Genomic DNA, 18234 nt, shown 5'->3' with positions numbered 1-18234 from the left:
TTCAATCTAAGCATCAGATATATTCATTCTCAGATCATAAAACCCCACAAATCGCCCAAAACCAAATTGAGTTGTAGCCAAACCTATTCTCATACTCTAATTACAAAACCCATCTATTATTTCATTACAAAGATTTAATTACAAAATCTTGTTGTTTGATTTCAACAGAAAACCCAATTCGTAAAATCTTAAATCACACATGCAATTAGTTTCTTAAAAAAATAAAAGAAGAAGAAAAAGAAGTGAAGAAGAAGGTTTATCCTCTTTAATCTCTAACCACCACAAGATCTCCTTTCTTAATTACATAACCCCCTATCTCCAAATCCGACTCCAACCCAAGGTTCCAAATCTTGTAAAACACCAAATCAAATCTTCATATTCAATTTCTCCACCAAATCGAAAAAACCCTAAATCAATCTACAATCAAACCCTAACTCAAACTAACAAACCCTAAATCGAAATGATGGTGAAGAAGAAGAACAAACCAGAGATGGTGAAGAAAAAGAAGAACAAATCGAACTGACTCTTATCGTCTACTGTTGAATTACCTGATAGAGATGGTGAATCGATGATACCCTGAAGAACACAGAAGAGAAGAGGGTTGTCGCTGCTTTTTCAGAGAGAAAAAAAGAAGAAGAAAAATGAGAGTGAACTGATTCTTCTCTCGATAGTCGGTAGTCTATACCTAGTATGGACGACTACGATTAAAAACCTAGCTTGATCTTAACGGCTAATAATCACCGGTACATATGGTCCGGTTCAAGTCCGGTCCTCCCCAAGAACCGGTGTCTGTACCGGTCTAGACCGGTTCTCAACTTCCAGTACCGGTGTCTGTACCGGTTCCGGTCCGGTAATTCTGATTCCACTCCGGTCCAGGTCCTCTCAACCGGTTCTTGTGCAGCCCTAGCCCCTACCCTCCATGTCCCGTCCCATTTATTAATTAGGCAGGGCAGCTTGGCCCGACCCAATTTACACCCCTAAGTAGGCTCCATTATGTATCTATTTTGATGTTTTTGTTTAAAAAATAAAATAATAAATAAATAAAAGACTGCCATTTTGATGTTTTTGTTTAAAAAATAAAATAATAAATAAATAAAAGACTGCCTACGAATGAATAGGAAACATTTTTCTTCGGGAATGATGATGGAATCCTACAAGAATACGGGCCTAGTAAGATGCTATGTGAGGGGGCGGGTCGTCTATCTTCGCAATCCATGAAGAATTTTTGAAAAAGAAAATGTAAAAGAAATTAAAAAGGAAATGGTCGCTGTCTATCAAGCTTAAGCACCCTAAAGTACGGATACTCCTTGTCGTTATCCTAAGGCGACATAATTAACTCTTCCTTTTAACTGGTTCAATGTGTTGTTTAGTTAGTTTAGTTTGCAGTTTAGTAGCACTAGAGCACTACCTCTTCGTTGATTAACAAATTAATTAATTATCCTTAATCTAGAATGAACCCATTAATTTTATTTGTTTAGTTTCAATTTATAGGGATCGGAGTTTCTGTTTCTTCTCGTTAGTTTCAGTAACTGCGTCGGTTTTTCTGTTTCTGATCAAGAAACTTCATTCATCATGTCCAAACGACCGTTGTTACCTGGAGGAGAATCCAGTAACGCAAAAAAGATACATTCATTGCCATTTGGAGGCAGATTTGATGCTATAAAATACGGAGATACTTATCAAAAAGCTGCTGCTCTTGTGGATCTGGTATTAACTTCTTATTCATGTCTCTAGATTTGTTTGCTATTTCACTGAATTTCTATCTCCAGTTATTGATTTAGTCTTGAATTTGGGATAGTTGACATTGTTTCCGTTTTCCTTTTTTTCAATTATGATTTCTGATGATTAATTGTAATTTTCGTTAGGCTGAAGATGGAATTGGTTTACCTGAGCAAATTCTTGATTCTGAAGGTTATGAAAAAGCAGCGAAAATATATTTCGTTTTTATTTGGTTTAATATCCTATGGTCCCTTAATCTATTCGCCTTGTTAGCACTCAATTTTCTCGAGGTAATTCATGGAGATTTTGGTGAATTCTATCTATATCGACAATTATGGAGATGGCTGTAATTTCTATTTTGTTCTTTCACTTTTGCAGAAGCCTTTATGGTGTGGACGCTATTCTACACACACTTGTGAGGACAGAGAGTACTTTTTCCTTGGCCAGTTGCCGTATCTAACTGTTGCTGAGTCTATCACCTATGAGGTCAGAGTAGTTCTAATGCTTGATTTCTTGGATCATATGAAAAATCATTACATTTTCCATTAACAAGTACCTGATATAGTAATTTATTGCTTTGCAGGGCATAACTCTCGTGGTACTCATTGTGCACAGTTTGTTCCCGTTAGTGTACGAGGGACAGAATATTTATTGGAGGAACCCTGTGAACAAGTTGAAGGTACGAGATCTATGTAATTACTTTATCCCTTCAATTTTATTTATTCAATCTGGGACATACACTTTTTGATGCCAATGTAATCTCACTTGATATGTTATTTATGCTCTTGTGTGGAGAATCTTAAGTGTCATTTCTTATGTCGCTGACTGCCTGGTTGAACATTTTTGTATGAGCAACTTCAATTGTGTTTAGTCATGCATATTTTCTTTTGTTGCTTCTGCAGGTTGTTTTCCTGTTATTTTTAGCTGCTGATTTAATGGTTTATATTCTCTTTCTGTCGCCGCTCCCTGTTAATAATCTACCTTTGAGGATTGCTCCGTATATTCGTGTCTTCTTTGTTATTTTGAACAGTAGGTATGATATCAACTGCTCTAATCCTTACTTCGCAAATTATTTGATGCACTTGAGTTTAAAATCTTTGCCCGGGGTATTTAGTTATGTGAGTTGTAAATGGTGGTGATTTTGAAAGCTGATGTTGTATGGCATTCATATTACTAAAGCTTGTTACGGGGTGTTTTCTGATTTTTAATTTTGGATTTTAGGGACTTACGAGCATGTGTCGTCACCTTGTGGGGAATGTTGGGCACATACCTCAACGTCATGGTAAGTTTCTGTATCCTTGTTAATTGAAGTTATTTTTTTTTCACCTTTTGAGGAATCTTTCATGCAAACCTTCTGTGATTTTCATTGCAGAGAATTTAGTTTATACTGTCTTCATATCTTTCCGATTAAGCATCTTTAAATATTTCACAATATTTTTTTATCCACTCTCTTGGTGCTTTTGACATGCAGGCTCTTTCGTTCGTGTTTCTTCTGTTCGCCAGTTGGTTAGCTTATGTCATATTTGAAGATACACAACAAGGAAAGACTACGTTTTATTCATTCGGTATTACGCTGTATCAAATGTTTGTTCTGTTTACCACATCAAACAACCCGGATGTTTGGATACCTGCATACAAGTAAGTGGTGCTGGGATATTTTCACTGACGAGTGGTAGCATTCCCCCTGAAGCTTATCCACTGGCTACTTCACAAGTTACAACGTGTATAACTGAATACCCAACTTATTTTCCAGTCTATGTTATCTATGTCTTAGAAAAGAAAAACAAAATACGCTTTTTGTTCCTAGTTATTGCCTAATTCTTCACACTGTTCGAGTCTTAGGGTTGACTTGTTCATATAGTCTTATTTTTTCAGTTCATTCATCTTTTTTTGATCAGTTTCAAAAGATCTATTGTTTGAAGATTTATGCTCTAAATGTTTTCTCAATCGCAACAATTGAGCGACCAAGATTATAAAAGATATCTAGTGCAACAAATTAATATTGCTATTACATTCATCTTTAGTTATTATATTAATAAGTACTAGTGGCTTTACTTTGTCAAATTTAGTAATCTGTATCTTTTTCTTCAGGGAATCTCGGTGGTATTCTTTGTTTTTCGTTCTCTATGTCTTACTGGGAGTTTACTTCGTCACGAACCTGATTCTTGCTGTTGTATACGATAGCTTCAAAGCACAGGTGCGTGCTGTGCATCACATTTTTAGGCGCAGGCATTTTGCTGCTCAGAATTGAAATGACAGCTGTATTCTTCTCTAGTCCTCCGTAATATCAAGGCTATATCCTGTTTGGGGAAAACTGTTTGCTAGATCACCAATTTGTCCTTTTTCTTGCTCCAGCTCGCGAAACAAGTTGCCGAGAGAGATAGCACGAGGAAAAGGGTATTGAAGAAAGCCTTCACTCTTATGGATAAAGATGTAAGTTTTCATGTTACTTTTGCGACATTGATGCCAGATATGATAATGGTCAGCAGTTGTTGTTTTAGGTACTGTTAGAATTGAACTAGCTGTAATATGGTCTAGTCTCTGTGCAATTTGATAAGCTTTTGGAGTGCATTTTGAGAGGTTGATTTGAAGTGGTTAGAGTTCATTGAAAACCTAACTCATGTAATGAGCTCATTAATCTTAAGTAGCTTACCCAGCTTGCCGTGTCAAAACAAAAAGTCTTAAGTAGCTTAAGCTTTTTTTATATAAAAAAATTATTCTTTTTCTACAAGGGTATATCTCGGTGAATAAGAGGGTATATCTGAGACTAGTTGTCCTAATCTTTTAAGATAACCCAAAGTTTTGAACTGCGATTTTAATGTTTTGACCTTTTTACTTGTGAAAGTATATTGTCATTGTTTGAGAAGGGCATACTGCATCTTCTGAGAACTTTTACAAGTAGCTATGTTTCATACGCATGAGCAGAAGGACAACGCTCTTCACGAAGAACAATGCTATCATCTGTTCAAGGAACTTAACAAATATAGGTAACTCTCTTTCAATCATCTTCGTGTGAAGTATGATAGCTTCACTTGCCATAACTTATATCCTCTGAAAGCAGCCTTGTTTGAAGCATGCATACTGTTAGTAAACACAATATTTTATGTTAACAAGCTTACTATCCACATTTTCATAATCTTTCTAGATCTTTGCCGAAAATCTCTGAGGAAGAATTCGGGCTCATTTTTCATGAATTAGATGATGGTACTCGTAACTTTAAGGTAATTATTTTTTGATTTAGTTGTTTGCTTATATGCTGAGTGAATGGTCAGACACTTTCTTACCTGAATATGCACAACACTCTCAATTATTCCTAGAAGGACCCAGCCTGTTACCAATATATTACAGTTTGTCTCAAGTTAATAGACTAGTAAAATCTACGATTGATTATTTATCACAAAATGCTGATTAGTTTCCCGATTTTTCACTTACAGATTGAACTGGAAGAATTTTACGACCTCACTAATGCGATTGCAATAAGATTCAAAAAGGAGGAAATTGTAAGTGGATTTGTGCATTTTTATGAGTAATGAATTGTTTTAAGCTACTGGCTAGACTTTGCTGTATGCGTCATTTTGTTGTCCAAAATCTTGATGCATAGTGCTTTTATATCTCTCTGCAGCCATCTTGGTTTGATTACTATCCAAGCTTCTACGATTCTTATGTCTGCAAAAAATTGAAATGTTTCGTGAAGAGCCCCACATTTGGATATATAATAGTCTTCTTTTTGGTGTTGAATCTGATTGCTGTAGTTACTGAAACCACGGTATGACTGAAACTTTACAGGTGCTTCTTTGCCTGACTGTATCCCTTGTTTCTAAATACTTTCACAATACTAGATTTTTGTTAATATGTTCGCCCCATGCTCAAATAAACCACTTGTTCTGATGCTAACCCTGAAGGACTTAGTTTCAAGACGCATGAGTCGCATTATGAGCAAGTACTATTGAGTAATACAGGGAACAATATAAGAATTTTAGTACCATAATGCATGAGTTCTGGGGAAAAGACCAGAAAACCAAATTGCTCTCTGGCTCGGAAAGGGTTGAGAAAAGCTATTGTTGAGATTTTCACCCCTTCTGCGTAATTTAGTAATTGATCACAAACAGATACGTAAAAGTGCAGTTGTTACTTATACAAGCATGAGCAATCCTCGTGCTTTTGTTATCTGCAGCTTTCGTCTTTGCTAATATATTATGTGTTTCGGGTACAGCTTGATTTACAAAACAGTGGAGCTCAGAAAGTTTGGCAGCAGCTTGAGTTCATATTCGGTAAGGTGTTGAATGTTGATGAGCTATGCTCTTTTGCAACTAATTATGTATGGATAAATTCTTGCTTTTGGCCTGTCCATTGTTTTTAGTCATGTCATGTCTGTTCTGATCTGCAGGATGGGTTTATGTCCTGGAAATGGCTTTAAAAGTATTTTCATATGGTTTTGAGAATTACTGGACGGAAGGACAAAATCGTTTTGATTTTGTTGTTACGTGGATAATTGGTGAGCTCAAACTACTTCATTTGGTTCTTACTTGCTGCAGCACAGATTATGTAACTCACTCTTTTTTTTCTTCTACGGGACAATATTATGTCTTAATCTATTGCGATGCAGATCAATCAAGTTATTGATACACCTAAATATGATTTTTGCAGTTATTGGTGAAACAGCAACCTTTGCCTTCCCTGGCGTTGGTTTCCTTTCTAATGGTGAATGGTAGGGTTTGAGTTTTTTTTGATTATGTATCTCATTCTTATGGTTCTTAGTTTCTATTTTGTATCACATATTGATACTTTTGTCGGTGATGATTCCTTATGGGTCTAATATTTCTGGATAAATTTCGAAGATACTTATAGCATGCCTAAATGTTGTGTCTATATATTTGTGTCATGTATATAATCATGCAAGTCAAGTGACTTGCTTTTCTATTAGACACAAGCTTGAAATCCCAGTCCCATCGCGGAACTTCAGAGCAGGAAAAGTTGATCTGTGTCCCAAATGTACTTTTAGAATCCTAGCTAAGAAGCTTCTAGTGCTTATGTGATTCTATGCCAGCTTAAGATTGCTGCGATCCATGAAAGTAATAAGGAAGGCTATACGACGTTGTTGTGTTTGATTGCTTGGTTGGAAGCAGAAATCAATGGATGCATGGGAAACAGATGAAAGTTCTCCAACGTATCTCGGGTTCCAATCTGAACTTAAAGATATAATAACAAAACCAACCCAAGACAAAAAAAATTCTCATGTCTACATAATTCATTAAGAACTGAGAAATTCAGTGGCTTGGCTCAACACATTATAATTGGGTTCTTAGACTGTAGTACACCTCTTGTTTACTTAATTATATTTTGCTATTGTTAACAGGATTCGGTACCTTCTGATTGCAAGAATGTTGCGGTTAATAAGGCTTCTAACACACGTCGAACGTTACAGAGCTTTCATTTCAACATTCTTAACCCTTATTCCTACTTTGATGCCCTATCTCGGAACGATCTTTTGCATCCTTTGCATGTACTGCACCCTCGGTTTACAGGTAATCGGTAATACTGCATAATGGATTGTTGTCTTGTTGGCTCATCCTATGTGTTACTCTTGGGGGGTTGGCAAAAACGTCGTTTTAATTTTGACAAAAACCTGGATTCATCCCAATGATTGGACATTTTGTTAAAATGTTATGTGGCTTCTAAATTGTAGCTCTTCGGCGGGATCGTTAACTCCGGAAATCCGAAGTTGGAAACATCAGAACTTTACAGTAATGAGTATCCTTTTCTTTATGAGGCTCTCTTCAATACATTTAGTATGCATGAGCCGCATGACGATTTATCTGCATTTAAAAAGGTGCATTATCCTAGATCGCGAACTTTAGCCAAGGGATTGTGTATGCCATAGCATCTTATGCATCATTTGCGACCAATATGTGTGATTGGTAACTGTTTTATATGATTTAATATTAGTTGTAAAAAACATCTGTGCCAAAAATCAGTTTCCTTGACAGAATCAGCTATCTTCTGTTCAATTTCAATGATTACCCTAGCGGAATGGTGACACTTTTCAACTTGCTCGTCATGGGAAACTGGCAAGTGTGGATGCAGGTACTCTGTCCTTTTACATGGTATTGTTGCCGGTGTTATTATTGATATTATCGGTTGGCTATATTTTTCTGTCATCTTACATCATATAGTTGTCGGTGTTATTATTAATATTATTGGTTGGCTATATTGTTCCGAGTATTATAATGAGTGGCATGGAAAATTGGACCGCAGTGTGCCAGTTACTTCGTCTTATTTCAGATAACGGATATGAGCTTGCTAATTACTTGATGACTTGTTCCAGGGATACAAGGAATTGACAGGAACATCTTGGTCACTTTTATACTTCATCAGCTTTTACCTAGTAACCGTCTTGCTTCTTTTGAATTTGGTGAGTTTCATCCGTCCTTTATTAAATTGATTCATAGATGTAGGAACCAGTCTTTCGCTTGAGCAGAAATAGATGCAAACTTGAAATGCGCATAGGGAAAGTACTGTAAAATTAGAGATCAGTAGGGTTAGTAGTAAAATGATAATTTCATCAAATTCGTAGATAAAATTCCAGTACTGAGTTATCAATTGTTTTTTCCAGGTCGTTGCATTCGTCTTGGAGGCCTTCTTTGCCGAAGGAGATATGGAGAAGTCAGCTGTCTCTGAAGGAGAAGACCAGGTCTGTACCCTCCTAATTACTCTTCATTACCGTAATTTAAGAAACGCATGAAATAGCAAGAAAGTAATTTGTATGAAGTTGTGCAAAATCCATCAGAAAATGCAATCCATTTATTTGATTGTCATCAAATATCTGTAATCGTTACATTAGAAAGATACTAGCTTTCCCTAATTTTTCATAGTTTAATCATTCGCAAACTAATGTATATGTACATTTACATCCTCATCCAGGAACCAGGCGGAGGAAGACGAGCTATTGGGTATGAACTCTCTCTATCTCAGATATAAAGTACTAGTAAGTCCATTTTGGTTTATCAATAATTTGAACGAAAATTCTCATCAATACTGCAGTTCAAAAACAAGGAGTCAAAGAGTGGATGCTCTTCTCCATAGCATTTTAAGCGCAGAGATTGAATCCGAAAACAAGATTGCAGAAGCCAAAGAGATGGCTGAAGCTGAAGCTCAAGGATCCATAGCGGGAGCTCAAGCATCCATAACTATAACGGAAGCATCCATCCCTTAAGTTTATTATTGGCTTTGTATTCAAACAACTGAATCGTTATGAATTAATTACTATTAAATGTGGTACAACTGGGAAAGTGAAAACTGTAAATTTTGAAAATCTATTATTGAATAGAGAGTAAACAAACACCTGAGTTTGCATTCGAAGAGGCCATTTCGGGGCATAAGGGTGTACAAGGGTTGGGGACATTAGCCATTTCGGGCTACTACTATGGGATGGCTAAGCAAACACCATAACCTAGCCGCCAACTGCTGATATTTCGATAGTTCCACATGTACGAAGACAGCCTTATAGGCAGAGAAAGAAGCCGAATGCCACTGCCAAAACAAAAAAGAACAGAAACAAAATTGCTCTTTTTTCTATTACCTGAAAACATTACTATTTTTTCTTCTATGTAAATTAATATTTCAAACTGCAGATTAATCTAAGAAAATTAATCAGGGAAGATAATATTAGATATTAATAAAAACTGTTTCCAAAAAATAAGCAAATGTGACAGTCTTCCGGCACTTCCAGCTAGTGGAGGTCCGAAGTTACGCAAAAAAAAAAAAAAATTTGCATTATACGCTAATATAGGCACTTAAATATCTACACCTAATATATCTACAATATAGAAGTAAAAAGAAGCTTGCGGATACTGTTTTCAAACCAATGGTTTCATCAACTATTTTAGGGATGGGGATAGTACTTGTAATTTTTCCCAAAAGGAGTTTTAGGTTTAGGTTTAGGTTGAGCTAGAGCATGACCCTGAGCCTGAGCATAAAGATCAGTACCATGGCCGAATGGATGAGCCATTGATAGAAAGTGAGCTGGGGAATGAACAAGAGGTTGAAATTGAGCATGTGAATGATCAAAAGGTTGAAATTGAGCTTGAGGTTCAGCTGCCACAACTTGATCTTGCACCGGCTTGTAAAAATCTTTCTTTAAAACGTTAGTGTAATTGGTAGCAGCTAACCTAAAAGCGTCTCCCAAACAGATAAACTGCTCACAATCCTTGGCGCCATTTTGTAGAAATACTGGGACAAGGTTCCCTGCCATGGTACCAACTTCGCTCTTGAAGTGGGTTGAGCCGCTCTTTTGACCCTCATCTACGTCCTGCACTCCTCCTACAACACAACCGACCTGAGCACCTTCAATGTATGCTTTACAAGCCACCAAAATAGAGTGTGCTCGAAGGCGGAAATGCCCCAATACATAATCCTCAAAATGCTGCAGACAACAAGAAAATATAAGAAAAACTAAAGTAAATTTAAACGTCGGAACGAAAAGGATTAAAGAAGACTAATTTTTTTTTTTGATTAAGCAAAAAAAAAGAGAGACGGAAGACTAAATACTATGTGAGGAAGCGACTTGTTTTTGCTGGGTATTAGATGCCACCTTGTTAACATCACCTAATATTTTCAAGCAGTCAATATTCTAACAGTCAAGAGGTAATGTGTAATTTAAGAGATTTTGGTACATAAAACTGTCTAAGTGAGCATGTGTAAGAGATTACATGTGAACAGATTAAAAGGGAGTTGGCACGAAACCACACAAAAGACTGTTGAACCGGGTCTAGCCAACTAACCTTTGGGGGATTCTTAAGAGTGTACAGCATTGTCCTGCACGATAGTATAAATGTGCTCTCATTGTATTGCTGGGCATTCTTCTCACCATCTGGAGTACCAGCCGAGTGTTCATATCCAGGCTCATTGAAGAAGGGCTTCGTATTCAGCACCAGAGCTTGGATAGAGAGAAGCACTTGGAGCATAGTGGATTGCCCTGGGATCCACTTCTCGTTCTTGTTCCCACTCCATGTGTTAAGAAGACTAAGGCAAACTTTCCCACAATTGTACAAGTTTGGATTTAACCGCAGATTATGTGAATGGTAGTGAACGAGCTAGCAGAAGAAATCCCAAACAAATTCACGTATACTTCTTACAGTAAAAAGCATGAGGGAAAATTAATAATTATTAAATACAAAAGCATGACAAAAACATACCGGTGGTGTATCAGGATACTCCGAGGGAAAGTAAACATCAAAAAAAAAGAGGCCGTCGTGATAAGGAGTGCCAGCTGCACCTACAATCACGGCCCTTAAAAGATCCAATCTTCCTTCATAAACTCTAACAAATATAGTTTCTGACAAACAAAAGACAAAAATATGAGATGGGAACAGATTCAGCGTATCACTGCATACAGCATGAGAATTTTTAAAGGTTAGTAAAAGCAACAGGCTCAGTTGCTAATCATGAATTCGAGACAAAAGATATCCATAACTAACGTTGGTACTACTTAATTGATGCATTTACTTTACCTACATTTACGTGCTAATAACAAAGCATTCCCAAGTCAAGCATTACCAGATAGCATATACAGACACTTGTGTTGTGATATTCTACTGGAAACTTCAAGTTATTCAAACAAATTGAAAATCAGCAATTTAACCCACCAGGTAAATCCTTTTCTAGAAGTCTCCAATCCTGCTGAATTGCCTTTGCCCATTTCTGTGATGCCTGTCCAGCATAGAGAAAAGTCAGACATCTGTTTTATCCAAACAAAATTTAGAAGAACAATTTGATGAAGAAAAATGCAAACAGTACATATCGTTAGAACTAGGCACCTGCTTTGTCTTGGTAACTGCCTTTGACTTGTAGTGGTGGTCAGAGAAATCTGTAACTGTATCAAAACTTTTAAACGATCTAAATTTCACTATAGCTTCATCATCATCTTCAATAATAAGAAACTGCTTGGGAACAGTTGAACCGCTACACGGAACTGGGGGCCTCGTTCGATCAATTGGTTGGTAGTCCTCAACCAACCAAGGGACGGATGCTTCCGCACCAGGAGGGAGGTCTTCAGCATCAAATTTGGCTTGTAAAGCTACAACCTCATCATCGTACGACTTGAAATCACCATTATGGAACGATTCGCCAAATTCATAATCCGATTCTCCTTCTAAGTCAAGAACATTGTCTGAGTCATACATTTCTGACCCATCATCGTCTGAAATATCATTCACCACTTCATCTGGTTCTATTGACATGATACCCTTTCCTTTGTTATCTTTGTTAAACTTCTTGTCAACTTCAGAATTATCAGCTACATCTTCCTCTTCGTCGATATCGATGATTTCATGAGGTACCACCTGACACAGATAATAGTTACTTAAAAATCACCCTTCTACACAATCAGATGTAAATAAGAAGAAAACAAATGTTGAAGCAATCAAATTATCAATTTTTATCTCATGAGACATGATCTCCTGTTTGTTCTGCAACCTAACAAAGAGTTAAAAAAGCTTAAGCAGCTTGAACCAGGAAACCCCACAATTAGGGTTTAAGGCAGTGAAAAACTAGTTAAAATGACCCTAATCCTAGTAGTGTTTTCAGAAAAAGATGTAACCTTTCTAGATAATTATAATCACAAAAACCCATCAACATAAAGGAACAACCTTTACACAATAGAATCCGATAATCAATCATAATGGGGTTCATTTACCAAACAAACTAATGAGAAAGGTGGTAATTTTAATAGATATATACCTGAATCATTTTAAGCTTTTTATTAGCCTTAGAAGTACCACCCATAGAAGAACTAACTTCAACTTTGTCCATAGACGAAGGAAATGAAGGAAATAAAGTAATCCTGTATCACCGCGAACTAATAACAATAATACAGTACACACAAAAAGGAAAAAAGATAAGTTAAAAAGGAAGAAAAAAAATAAGTTAAAAAGAAGAAATCACTTGGATTTCCGATTGATGTATGTTGAGAGAGAAGAAGAGGTTTCCATGATGAATGAAATGCAGAAACCGTGAATATCTAGGGTTTACAGAATCGATTGGGGAACACCTATAACAACATACGGAAAGAGAGAAGGGACTGAGAGAATTTTTAGCGATTGATATTCTTCTTCTTCTCCGAATTGAATGGGATTTATTGTTTAAATAAACTATGTTTCGTAATCTTATAATAAATCTTCTTCTGAACGGAAGTCCTGTTGGATTTGGACTTTACTTACCAAGTCAATTGTATGACTGAATAAGTAAATAAACACCTTTTTGCAGAAAGTGAAGTCACCGGGTTTGGCTGGTATTGTCATCGGATTTTGTCTTTTTAGAGCAAATATGCCCATTTAACCCCACGGTGGGTTTGTTTGCTCGGATGTGCAAGTAGGTTGTCTACTTGTGCGTTGCGTTTCAATTTGAGTCGATCGAATTGGCCAATCAGCTTATCTTAGCTGTGAATAGGGGTGCACATACCCTATCCATACCTGCCAACCCTACCCTACCCGCCAGTTTTTTAACCGTATCCTACCCTATCCACTATTTGGCGGGTAGGGTGGCGGGTAAAGATTTTCTTAACCGCCAGTAAACGGGTGGGTAGCGGGTATAGGCCATATCCTACCCACTCTACCTAAGGGTGCACATACCCTACTCCTACCCGCCAACCCTACCCTACCCGCCAGTTTTTTAACCGTATCCTACCCTATCCATTATTTGGCGGGTAGGGTGGCGGGTAAAGATTTTCTTAACCGCCAGTAAACGGGTAGGGTGGCGGGTATAGGTCATATCCTACCCACCCTACCCGTTGTGCAGCCCTAGCTGTGAATAGTTCATCCGACGACTTTTATTCCACGTAATTTTTTCGATGGATAGTTTTTCGATAGGACAGGATAGAGCTGTCAAATGGGCAAGCTAGGGTCAACCCGGCCCTAGCTTGCCAACCCGTACTAGGGTTAGGGTCAATCCTATCCCTAGTACTATTCACGAACAAGCTCAAAACCCCAACCCCAGCCCTAGACGGGTCAATCCTGACGGGTTGGCTTGTTAATGTTATCAATTTAGAAATTAAATTTAAAATTTAGGATTGTTTAGGATTATTCATTTAGTAAAGGTCGAACCTAGGTCAATTTGGTGTTTAACTAGAAGCCCCACCACTGAGTTGTAAAGTGGACGTTTTTATTGCCACTTAATCAACGATATAGCCGATTACGGCGCTTTAGTTTTCTTAGGCAGAGAACCCTAACATCAACTAAGCATTTTACTTTTTTTTTATCATTTTATAAGTTTAAATTAATGTGAGTAAAACTAACTCACTGTTTAAATTATGCTAGTCCTTTTATCAATTTAGGACATCCCGAATAAATATGAGATTGATGAATCTAAGTTGTAATTTAATTTATTGATTGATTATTTAAAATCTAAAAATTGTTATATTTGTTTGGGTAGATCCAAAATTAGCTTTATTTATTGATTTAAAATTAACTAATTCTAATATATGTTTGCAAATCATGGATTTTAAAGAGTTGGTGGGATTAAGGGATATATTTATTAATTTTGACGGGTTGACGGGTAACCCGCGGGTTGGCCCTAACCCGGCTTGTTTTCTAGTAGGGTTGTATATGCCAACCCTAACCCGACCCGTTTAGACAACAAGCCAAGCCGGACCGGGTTGAAACAAGCCGGGTTAGGGTCAACCCGCAAGCCGGGTTATAAATTGACAGTTCCAGGACAGGAGGACAAATGATACGTTGCCATGTGTTTTCCATATCGATCGCTTCTAATAAAAAAAAAATCCAAAAATATTAAAAGTAAAGTATAATTATATTTAAGATAAAAAAGTTTCATCAAAGATAAACATCTTTTATATATTTGGAAACATAATTCGTTGGAATGAATTAATACGAAAGAAACGTTTCAACATATCATGGGTTCCCATGTCCCACTAAAAAACGTCTCAATCAAAAATTTATCCTTTTATTACATCTTCTATTTTCTAGCTTCACTTTAATTTTTTGCTAATCTAACTTTAGTGGCGTAAAATGAATATAAATTTTTACTTAAAAAGATGATTCATTTATTTGTAAAGCTTATAATTCTAAAACAACTGATCATATCAATAATTATCAAGGCATGTCAAATCTAAATTTCTGGAACATGATTGTTATAATGTTCACAGAAAAAATCGGAACCTGAGAATGCGTGATATTCAAGGATTATCGAGCCGTTTTAACCAAGTTAGCAGGGAAGTAGCGGAATTTGTAGCTACAACCAAGAATTTGACTGATGTGGTGAGCAGCACGCAAAAATTGTTGAGTTCTCCAGTCAACAACAAAAAAGTCCTTCTTCATGGCTCTAATTACATTTTGGTTATTATTGTAAAAGTTTACTGATTGTCCTACAGATTTTCGCGACCATTCTACAGCTGCCTTGCAAGCTCTAGACTCTGCCTCATCTGAACTTGAACACCATCTATTTCCTCCCGCAAAGTGACAAATACAGACCGAAGAATTTATCGGAACCATACCATATGAGAATTTCTTTGTAGCAGTACTCAAAGACGCATCAAAGAAATATGCAAAATATCTTCAATGGAATCAGGAGATGGAAAGTATCCTGTAAAATATTTTCCTGGATGCCAACAGTCACGTCTAGATTTATGAGAATTGCTGATAGATAAAGCTGGAAAAGTATATTGTAAAGACTGAATATTTCTAGGGATAATATGAACAAGAGTAATACGATTAGGTATAACATTCTGAAACACTACTTGACAATGATACTTCCAAATAAAACATAAAACACAAGCAATTGTATTTATCATGCAACTAACTAACACACCAATCTACAAAAGACATATTAGTACTCCTATATAAAAAGTGGGATAAAGAGACACCTCTCCAAACTGCTTCAGTAAATATACATTGAGTAAATAAATGATCTACAGATTCAAGTATTTAAAGATTTACATAATGAACAAGTAGTATCCATATGATTATATCTCCCCACCATTTACTTAACTGGTAAAAAACCGGTTAATGTTTTCCATAGAAAATACTGAACCCTAGGTATAATATTCAGATTCCAAATTTCATACCATGCAACCTTAATGTTTATAGTGGACCTATTAGCAAGATAATTGTAAGCAAATTTTACAGAACCCATATCATTTTTTGTACCTATCCATTTAATAGAATCAGTCATAGTGGTATCAGGCTCAATAACCTTAAGAGAATCAATGGAAACATCAGCAATCAAGTATTAATTAAAGGATAATCCCACTGACCATCAACATTGATAATATCAGAAACTGTTTGGGTATGATTAACAGTAACACCAACTTTTGGAATGGGACTAGTACTATTTGGTAACCATTTATCAGTCCAAAGATGTATATAACTACCATCACTTATATCCCATCAATGATTAAGATTAATCGCCTTATTCCTCCACGAATACTAGTCTATATCCAATACTTGATTTTTTTTTTTATAATGCATATCATCAGTTTTAGTGAAGTATTTGCATTTAAGTATTTCACAACAGAGTAAATCAGGACTGAAAATGCGGGGGTCTAACAACCACACGCTACAATTCATTTGGCAATTGATAGACACATTTTTGTGTCTGAATTGTCATCAGTGTCTCTATTGCTAGTGCTTGATTTTGTACTTATTATGGTGTTTTTTATGCTTGTGTAGGTGTTTTTGGAGAAATACACTTGTGTGGAAAAAGTTGCTCAAAAAAGTGTTATTTGGACCCCTGGAGGACATTTGCTATACGGATCCCAGATTTGGCTAAGGGACACCCAAGGTTCTGCGTAGCCCAAATTCATCCTCAGCACCCAAATTTGTCCTCAACACCCATCTGCTATTCGCACCCCAGAAAAGGATAGGGTCACTTCATCTTCAACATTTCAAAAATAAAAATGGCGGGAAAACATTTCCATTCACAGACAGATTTTTCGATCGGATTTTGGAGGACTTTTTGTGTGATTCAATCGCTGAAACTTCATGGGTAGTTGTGATATGTCCTAACAGAGCTGGTATGGGTGTTTGTTTCGATCAAATTTGGCTGGATAACTTGGTTTAATCCAAACAGGGAGTTGGAGGAAAAACATGAGCTTGCACGAGTTGTGTGGAATTTAAACGTGTACTGCACGTGCTTGGAAGAGTTGATCGATATTATGGAGCGTGAAGAAGGTATAGAAGGAAATAGATACGTATCCAGATGCGTGCAGGAGAATAAAAAGGGAAGAAAATATTCCCGAGAATATTTTCTTTGCTGCCTGAGTTATGAGGATTATTTGGAGTAATGGGGTGATATTCGAAGGCCTCTGTGGGTATATATAGGCTTCTGGTATCACATAGAAGGGAGACGGAGAGTTTGGGGTCGAGAGGAGAGCTCAGGAGGCGTGAATCAAGAGTTTTCAGAACTCTGTTTCTGTTGCTGCACCAAGAACACGAAGAACAAAAGACCACCAGAGGCAGTCGTTTATCAACAGTGACAATGACAGCCACACGAGTGTCGCAGAGGTACAACAACAACAGTTCTTTTTTATCGTTCTTTGTAACACTGTTTTGCAACAATTATAAACGTTCAAACATTTGATTTTCATCATTTTCTCCATTTCATCATTTGTACACCTACTTTGAGCAATGAAATCAACTTTTGAGCGTGTTTCCAACATCATGATGAGCTAGCCACATTCTCTCCATAATTTTCACAACATCTTTTTAATTTAGTTCGCTATTTTTATTTATTAAAAAAAAATTTAAAAATCCGCTTTCACAAGTCTTGAACGAATCATATTACTACAAGAACATTGAAAATCACATCAATTTTTGGCGCCGCCGACGCGGACTTGTCTTTAGGCTAGAGTTTTTAGATTTTTTTTAGGTTTTTATTTTATTTGTTCTTCTTTACGTTTTTTGGTTTTTGTCTTTTTCTTACAGAATTCAGAATTTGGAGCAAAAGAAAATTTTGCCAAAGCTTTTGGTGAATACTTAAAGACTTCGAGTGAAAGGCAAGGCGAAAGGAGCGAAAGAAGAAGATTTTTTTTTTATTTTATTTTATAAAAAAAAGAGAAAAAAAAAGTGAGACATTTTTATTTTTGTAGATTTTTATTTTTTTAGACTTTCTTTTTCTTTTGCACTTTATATTTTTGGACTTTGGACTTTAAATTTTGGGACATTATTTTTAAACCCTACGAAAGGGTAGTTTAAATATAAATTGTTTGCAGAGAAGGACGATGATTACGATATCACCTCGGCCCCTCGGGTTCGTACATGACATAGGAGTCGTGGCCCGAGTCGACTACAAAGGTTCATCCCCCGTTTGGTACGGGAGGTAAGTTTGTGGAAACACTCGCGAATCCCCTGTCAGCGAGTTACTGTCTTCCTTCGTATGCATATATGTTGAGGACTTGAAAATGGCTGCTTTAATTTCCTAGTAAAGGGCAAGGACTGGCCATACAAGATAAGGGTTCGGATTTCATCACCGTTCTCTTCTTGCCCGCATTAGGAAAACGACACCAAA

At 36.6% G+C, this 18234-nt stretch overlaps 2 protein-coding genes across 2 annotated transcripts; one reads left to right on the top strand and one right to left on the bottom strand.

Annotated features, from left to right (window-relative positions):
• The first annotated feature begins 1365 nt into the window (after window positions 1-1365).
• Window positions 1366-9060, top strand: LOC113348822 (two pore calcium channel protein 1A-like). Its single transcript, XM_026592700.1, has 23 exons — window positions 1366-1707; window positions 1866-2009; window positions 2098-2205; window positions 2303-2398; window positions 2622-2752; window positions 2941-3001; window positions 3191-3357; window positions 3811-3916; window positions 4075-4152; window positions 4645-4706; window positions 4865-4940; window positions 5154-5219; window positions 5342-5485; window positions 5933-5990; window positions 6107-6214; window positions 6367-6427; window positions 7076-7244; window positions 7406-7470; window positions 7713-7803; window positions 8045-8131; window positions 8333-8410; window positions 8641-8669; window positions 8761-9060. Exons 1-23 carry the CDS (start codon window positions 1573-1575, stop codon window positions 8930-8932), a joined length of 2292 nt encoding a protein of 763 aa, XP_026448485.1. The 5' UTR covers window positions 1366-1572; the 3' UTR covers window positions 8933-9060.
• Window positions 9061-9369: 309 nt separating this feature from the next.
• LOC113348823 (probable ubiquitin-conjugating enzyme E2 23) lies at window positions 9370-12997 on the bottom strand. The gene is made up of 6 exons (XM_026592701.1): window positions 12457-12997; window positions 11535-12059; window positions 11364-11427; window positions 10914-11053; window positions 10500-10811; window positions 9370-10141 (listed from the first exon to the last, which is right to left on the bottom strand). The coding sequence occupies exons 1-6, from the start codon at window positions 12526-12528 to the stop codon at window positions 9602-9604; spliced, it is 1653 nt and encodes a 550-aa protein (XP_026448486.1). The 5' UTR covers window positions 12529-12997; the 3' UTR covers window positions 9370-9601.
• Between the last annotated feature and the right edge of the window lie 5237 nt (window positions 12998-18234).

This window comes from Papaver somniferum, chromosome 2 (assembly GCF_003573695.1).
Source record: "Papaver somniferum cultivar HN1 chromosome 2, ASM357369v1, whole genome shotgun sequence".
Lineage (NCBI taxonomy): Eukaryota > Viridiplantae > Streptophyta > Magnoliopsida > Ranunculales > Papaveraceae > Papaver > Papaver somniferum.
The sequence above is the reverse complement of the archived record's forward strand: the minus strand, read 5'-3'. Positions and strand labels throughout refer to the sequence as shown.

Excerpts from the sequence above, each read along its gene's own strand:
- LOC113348822 (XM_026592700.1), top strand. The coding sequence starts at position 1,573 with ATGTCCAAACGACCGTTGTTACCTGGAGGAGAATCCAGTAACGCAAAA. Across the intron at positions 7,245-7,405 it reads ACTGCACCCTCGGTTTACAG|CTCTTCGGCGGGATCGTTAA; the intron begins GTAATCGGTAAT and ends TCTAAATTGTAG. Across the intron at positions 8,670-8,760 it reads GGAGGAAGACGAGCTATTGG|TTCAAAAACAAGGAGTCAAA; the intron begins GTATGAACTCTC and ends TCAATACTGCAG.
- LOC113348823 (XM_026592701.1), bottom strand. The coding sequence starts at position 12,528 with ATGGACAAAGTTGAAGTTAGTTCTTCTATGGGTGGTACTTCTAAGGCT. Across the intron at positions 11,428-11,534 it reads CAGTTACCAAGACAAAGCAG|GCATCACAGAAATGGGCAAA; the intron begins GTGCCTAGTTCT and ends TATGCTGGACAG. Across the intron at positions 10,142-10,499 it reads CTCTTAAGAATCCCCCAAAG|CATTTTGAGGATTATGTATT; the intron begins GTTAGTTGGCTA and ends TGTTGTCTGCAG.